Raw genomic sequence first — 7,466 nt, 5'->3', positions numbered from 1 at the left:
ACCCAGTATGACGGTTGTGCTGTGCCTGATGTGCGAGTCTTGACTGTGCTAGCGCACACTGCGCCTTGAAGAGCATTCACCATTGTTTGTCCTTTCTTTGTGGTCCTTAGTGCTCTTCAAAAATAAATGATAATAATAGTGGTCGTAGTAGATTTAATAGATTGCGAGCTACGAAGATTTACTCCAGGTGTTTTTTCTTCCTTAGGGCTCTTGGTGGATATCGCAACCATGCGAGTATTTTGTATTACTTGAATTAGAGACAAGCCCACCATTATCTCAGACTGGTACTGGAATAGTTTGTACGGTATCGACCCTGTTTGCGTGGTTAGTGCTTTCTTCCAGAAAGCGTGGTGAAAAACTATCTACATCTGTAACCCAATATAGCCCACACTTTCTTAGTTGGAATGATTTTTTGTGGAAACAAAAGTGTTCTAAAAAGCAGCCTGCCTAAACGATTTTCTCCATCGCGATTCTTATTGTGGACTAACTGTTATGGTTAGATCATGCACAACAAACTATTGGCGCAAGATTGTTCATTGTGACCACAGCAGAATATAAAAGGACGGTTAGGAAATCAATAACCATGAGATCTGCTTAAGCCGGGATGGTTCCATACCCCCATGAGATGATTTTCAAAAGTGCAAGAATTGATATTTACAGAGTTGGTTTGTGCTACCACCGGAAGCTAATGACCACAAATTCATCTGGTCGATCCGTCCATGCAGAGTGAATAGCTCTCAAAAGGGTTGAAGGTTCTTGTTTATTTCGTGGTAACTTTTGAACAAAAACGTAGATGTTTAAAGGCTGGTGACCACGAAGTCATGGAATGAAATTTGGGCTTTAAAGTGTGCCTAACTTCATTTAGTTATAACCTAGGTATTTCAACTGCAGTATACCTCGTCAGCGAGTGTCATTTTGGGGAACTCGGCTCCTAAATGATTTGTTGGTTAGCAGAAAATTTGAAAGAAACTCAAAATGTGTGCCATTTTTGAACATATTTACTGAATTAAAAATCAACAACCATAGTAGACTCAAATAATTTTCCTACGAATCAGGTGAGCAAATAAAACCTAATGTCAAACTCACATGATAGAAGCTGAGGGTTCAGTCGGTACATTTTTACTTTAAACCGGTTTCCCGAAACGAATTATTGAGACGTATGCTAATGTAGCCCACAGCGACCAAATGCCCGTCAGCCTGGCCGACTGACCCACCGAATAGGCAACTGGCCCGTACAATATTTCCAGTTGCAAGCTTCTCACGTTCTTACGCAAGTCCAGTCTCTTGAAAGGATTTAAAAAAATTTGAGCAACGACTGGTTTGGAATTTTCAGCCCGGAATATAAATGAAATATGGAAGAATACATTTTCAACTTCACTTTATTTCACGTTGTTGTCGGTTTGCGACACGGTTGGATATACTCCGGTGGAATGATAAAATATTGGTAAAAATGGTTCCCATTTGGTCTGAATCACTGTCACTTCTTTGTGCTTGATTACTGAATTGAATTCAGAAAATGGGCTACTTGTCAAATGGCAGCTGTTTTGGCGGGTCGATTTTTCGCAAAAGATAGCCCAGGTCTTTCAAAGTAATGGTCATTTTTCCCAACAGAGTGACTTGGTTATTTATCCGAAATGACGGATGTGCATATAACTCCAGTTAGGACAGACCGTTCTGTTCCTTGACGTTGTTTAAGTGCGTCAAAAGAACTAGCGCTCTTTGAACAACCAGGGTTGCTCCTCGGACTATTCCCTCGCGTATCAATAGACATCAAGATGGATCATATCTCGCCAGTGATTTGTCCTTCTTTACGTGCCTGCCTACTTTTGTACCGTGTCCTACAAACAAATGAACAAATTGGTACAAACTTTGTCATTTGTTCTCCACTTGCGTTAAGTGAAATGGAACGTCTGTTATGAGGAGTGCTCCTTCGCTTGGTACTAGAATTCACAAAGCTCTTAGTTAATCTATCTGTCAAATACAAAGAGAAAGTCGCTTCTAATGTCTTATTCACTTAAGCTGGCTCAAATTTTCCTTCTCTTTCATCAACATCACGGACAGCACGAGATCAGTGTTTTTTAACACCGATGCTTCGCCGCCGAAAAAGCATGACTCATTTGCAAGCCTTATTGTGAAGAAAAGAGTAAAGATGGACAGGGAAGGAATGAGATTTCACATTTCCATTAACCTCAGGAGGCCGAAAGTTCACAGGTAACTAGAGTGGTGTCAAGAAAAGTGGAAAAATCAGAAGATATTTCTTTGAACAAAGGAGCCAGCCTGTAGGGTAGTCAGCTTATTGCTTCATACACAGCGCGTTTTGTTTGCGTGACTGCTTGGGTAATGTTGAAAAAGCATAATTTTTTACCACCTAAGGAGGACATCGTGTTTCATAAGTAGCTATTTAACAGTAAATCTTTTGTGAGGCGGTGCATACCGTAGGTTCCTCAGAGGGCGCATGCTTCCTACAAGTGTCTGAACTGTCCAACTGCTCGAACTTTTGTCAACAGGGAGACATAGCTTAGCGGAATAAGACGTTATAACCCGATGGTTTGGTTGCCTGAAAACCCGCGGAATGATTTAGAATGATGAGTGAAAGGAGTCCGGGGTCGAAAGCATCTTGAATATTGTCAAAAAGATTCCATAGCAAACTTTTTGACGAAGTTTGCCTATTGTCATCGAAACGTGGTACTATGAAAGTCTATCCGCCATATTGTGGCCTTAAAACTTTCCATATTATACATCACACTGCGCAGCTTTTTTAACAATACCAGAGTCCATTTTAGCCAAAAACTCCTAATTTTTTGAAAATGTGTTGAAGACTCTCGCTTAACTTCTACTGTTGCGAAATATTTGGCCCCTTCTTTTAATTAAATCTACAATTCAACCTGTATAAATGCATCGAAATAGCGTTTTTATACCAATCTCCGGTTTTTACCTCTCTGTAGACCGTTCGCAGCACTTCATTCTTAAATATCCGTCTGCAAGTACAGTTGCCTAATCTATCGTCGGAGGTGCTTGCGTTGTTTTCAGAATTTGAGAAGACAGTCTTTCTAAATCAGCATGATACTACAATCCGATTGTCAGTGAATTCATGTTTACCGTTTTCACCCTCGTGTTCTTGCACTGATCTCATTTGAATATTTCGGACTCGCTTACGCAGACGTCCGCAAGTGTGACCAAGACCAATTTTCTGCGTTTCTGCTGTTCCCATGCTGCTAGTTTACTGTATAAGACAGGTATGTTTAACCGTGTGTTTGGTCTACTCCGGTTAGTTCTCTCATCAGCAAGGACTAGCTAGCAAATATTAAAAAGCTTTCAAATATATTTCTGTCCGAAAACGTTGATTATTCTGATTTTTACTGGTATCACCATCCCAGTATTCTCCATTATGTGTCAAAACCTTCCCACAGCGAGTTTTCCACCCAAAGTTTTTGTGCACCTACCTGGTAAATCTTTATCAGTAGGAATTTTCCCGACCATAATGCACTGACGTTCTGTCATGTTATTCAGCTACCTACCTCTCTGCCGCACTAACAATAAAGCAGTCAACGTATTCATCAACCAACCAATCATTTTGTTACTTACTTAGTTAATCAATCAATCACTCAATCGGTCACTCAACTAACCAGCTGAACACTCAATCAGTCAATTACTTAGTGAAACAAGTAGGCAGGCATTCAGTCTATCTAGCTGTTATCTATCTCCCAGCAATTTTTCTATCCATCTATGCCATACCAATGACAGAGCAATTAATGAATCTATCAATCAAACAATCAACCAACTAATCATTTTGCCAATCACTTAGTTAATCAATCGCTCGATCAATCAGACAATGAAGCAAATAAACCCTTAATCAGTTAACTACTCAATAAATCAAGTAGGCAGGCAGGCAGTCTATCTATTTATTTTTCTATCTATCTATTTTCACATCTATTTATCTACCTATCTATCTATCCCTCTAGTTGTGTATGAAAATATGTGTTTGCATAAATTTATATAAGTATTATTGTGTGTATGATGTACTCACCAATCTACCTGTCTTATCCTCCCCATTCATCTCACTTGTATTGTTAAACTTTGAATTTCGTAATGCTGGTTATATTGACACTTGAAAAATCCATGATCACATGGCGGATATTTGCTTAAGAAACTACGAGAGGACATATGAAATGCATACACTGATACGCTTGAAGTTAGCAAGCGTCACATTGAGAGAGTCAAATTGCAACACTTCGGCAACCCGTAGATTGTATTAGTGGCTTCATTTTTATATTTTGTTATTGACTAACTGGATCGCGTATTGAAGGCATCAAAATTGAACCAACCAGCGATGAATGCTTATCTGGTTCGAGCGGCTGAAAATACACATTCTAGTCATGACAACGAAGAAGGTAGCGAACAAAGCTTGTTTTCTGTGATTGTTCATCTTGGCTAATACATCACAAATTTATACGGTAGCAGAAATCACGTGGAAAAGGTTAAGATCGGGGCTACACTTTAGAGAAATAGAAGTCAAAGGAAGGGGGTTGGGTGAGGGGTAGGTCAATGGGTCATGACGTCAATGTCAGACAGACTTGTGGGACCAGATGTTTCGTAGGCCAGTTCAAGTTCAGAGGTCGCACAAGTTTCTTTTGGATGCAAAGTTGTGGATCCAGCAGTCGGATTCCTATCGCTTCTGCGATCGATAGTAGTTTGGATCGTACCAGTCGTGGTCCGTTCAGAGGTACCCGGTATATGATGGTGAAGGCTTGCTCCTTGTCTATGATATGACAGGTTTCGGCCAAGTGTGCTGCAATCGCGCTTGAGCCTGGTTTCTTTCCACTACCACTCAGAGATACGGGATTGTGTTCTCGTATTCTGTCCGACAAATGCCTTGTCGTACGACCAACGTATGATGCTCGGCACGAGCATACGAATGAGTACACACAAAAGCTGGTGGTAGAACGTGGCAATTTGTCTTTCAAGCAGAATCTGATAGTGGGGCTGGAGTTGAAGCTCAAACATAGATTAGCGGCCAAGTATGTCGTATCAACGGAGTTTCTAAGCCTTCTGGTGATTAGTTCAGCAACCGAGTCACCTTTGAATGGAAGCCTCATGTATACGGGCTTCTTTCCAACAAAAAAATTCCGTAGGTTTGTGTTTAACGGCTTCCATAGTCTTCAGTACGAACCTTTCAGGATATCCGTTCTGCAGGAATGTGCGTCCCAAGAACTTTAGTTCCTCTTCTAAGCATTCGGGTGAGCATATCTTCATTGCTCTCTCGGTCAGGCATCTAATTAGGTTGCGTTTTTGTTGCAACGGAACGAAGCTATCAAAGTGAGTATACTGACCTTTCCACGTTTGCTTTCTGTGGACCTTGCGTTCTATGGTCCCGTCGGTCTTCTTTTTAACATTGACATCGAGGAAACTTAACTGTCCGTTCTGTTCTGATTCGATAGTAACCTTGATATTAGCATGGACTGAATTGAAACTGCTTAGTACGTCTGTTGTGCTGATGGTTTCATCGGCAAGAACGAATATGTCGTCTACGTAGCGGCGATATAATGTTAACCGTCCAATGAGTGCAGGTAATTTTCTTCTGAGTCTCTAGCTTGGTCATGAAAAAATCTGCCAATAGGGGACCTAGAGGAGACCCCATGGCCTAACGCAAAAACCCACTCTGTTTTCTCTTGTGAAGTGGTGATCTTCGTGCAGTGTCTAGGAATCGGCCTTTTCTGATCGTGAAACAATTTGACGATTGAAAACTGAAATAATTTTTTTGTGCAGTGTATCTAAATAACTCTTATTTTTCGGTATCTGAATTTTTCAAAATCAACTATTGAGGTGCTTATTTACCTGACTTTTGTTTGGCCATTTCCAGAATCTCGTCACACTGAAGTTGTTTACAGTTTCTGCGGAATAACCTTGATTAATTTGGCATATAAACGTCGTTTTGAGCTTTCGCGTTGATTGCACTATTAGATGTGTTACGACAGCCTCCGCATTTCTGTAACATCCGATCACAAACGTGTCAGTTTTATCGAAACATTTATCTGCGCTGTTCTTAGGAGCCGTCGTACGGTCAATAATTTCAACTATTGAGGTGCTTATTTACCTGACTTTTGTTTGGCCATTTCCAGAATCTCGTCACACTGAAGTTGTTTACAGTTTCTGCGGAATTACCTTGATTAATTTGGCATATAAACGTCGTTTTGAGCTTTCGCGTTGATTGCACTATTAGATGTGTTACGACAGCCTCCGCATTTCTGTAACATCCGATCACAAACGTGTCAGTTTTATCGAAACATTTATCTGCGCTGTTCTTAGGAGCCGTCGTACGGTTCAATAATTTGCTTTTTTTCAGCAAACACGGATTTGCCATAATCGCATTTTGTCATTTAAAGCAGGACAGAGGCAGTAATCTTTTGGGATCGTTCCTCTGGGTTCAGTTTTTCCATTTTTCCGTTTTTCACGCGCTTGATTCATTCACGGGTTTCCCTGCAAAACGGTAGTCTTTTTGGATGATTTTAATAATAGTAGCCCATAGTTCAGTCTTGACAGAAAAATGTGAGCTCAAAATTTTAGACAATTTGCCCACTTCGTATTTAAGTGACTGGGTTTGATTCTGGGCTGTATTCAGTAGTCTAACAAATTTGACAACAGTATGCACAAACTTCTTTTGGCCTTTTTCGTCTGGCTTGTTCGGATATCTTACACTGTGTTCAGTAGCTTTGCTGAGCCAGGTAAAGTAAATAAAAAAAGAAGTGTTGGTGAACGTTCTATTCCAGAGTTCTATTGTTAAGTGCTGTGGTGCGTAAAACAAGTGAACCTGATGAACTGGATGATTGTGGCCTGCATCTACAGTCGACTGCAAGCCGTACAACTGTTCGCCCTATTATTAGGTAGACTTTCAGTCAAATTCGTGCCTATATTTGTTGATCTTGTTGTTCCCCCTTAAATTGTTGCTTTTGGTATCCGTTTTACATAGTCTTCCGTGTCCACAAATCAGTCGGTACGCAAGTACTCCAAAGTAAGCAAATTGGGGTGTTTAAAATAACATTTTTCAATTAACCCCAAAATGGGTTTTTGGACGCTTGTAATAGTGAGATCTTCATTATCCCATGCCAGCCTTACGGCAGGATACTGCCCCATTTTTCTGTTGGTTATTCATCTACATGGTAATTATATGACCACTTTTCAGCTCACATTATTCTTACATGAATTTTCAGTGGCTCACGGATGTGTCATGTGACTTCTCAATCAGCTCAGTTGATTGATGATCTCCAATCACAGCATTTTTCAAATAGCCTGTGGCTATGAATTTTCTGTTATGCATTCTTTATACGCATTCTTCCCATAAAATGCAGCTTAGCCGGTCGAAGTAGCTGTTTCTACCTTCAAAGCATCGCTTACTGAAAAGTTTTACAAAAAAACCGTGAGTTTTTAGAAAGAAACATGTTTGCAATCCAAAACACGCAGCAGATTTT

General features: G+C 40.3%; 1 protein-coding gene across 1 annotated transcript in view; it reads right to left on the bottom strand.

The window, feature by feature from the left end:
* Window positions 1–5,096, bottom strand: part of T265_00922 (hypothetical protein) — a gene marked incomplete at both ends in the record, with an annotated part of 24,500 nt that extends 19,404 nt beyond the window's left edge. Inside the window, one exon of the mRNA XM_009164817.1 lies at window positions 4,575–5,096. Coding sequence (XP_009163081.1) covers window positions 4,575–5,096 — 522 coding nt within the window. The remainder of the gene's footprint in view (window positions 1–4,574) is intronic.
* Window positions 5,097–7,466: the final 2,370 nt, after the last annotated feature.

Source organism: Opisthorchis viverrini (genome assembly GCF_000715545.1).
Source record: "Opisthorchis viverrini unplaced genomic scaffold opera_v5_9, whole genome shotgun sequence".
Classification (NCBI taxonomy): Eukaryota; Metazoa; Platyhelminthes; class Trematoda; order Opisthorchiida; family Opisthorchiidae; genus Opisthorchis; species Opisthorchis viverrini.
Note: the sequence above shows the minus strand (reverse complement) of the source record. Positions and strands in the feature narration are given on the sequence as shown.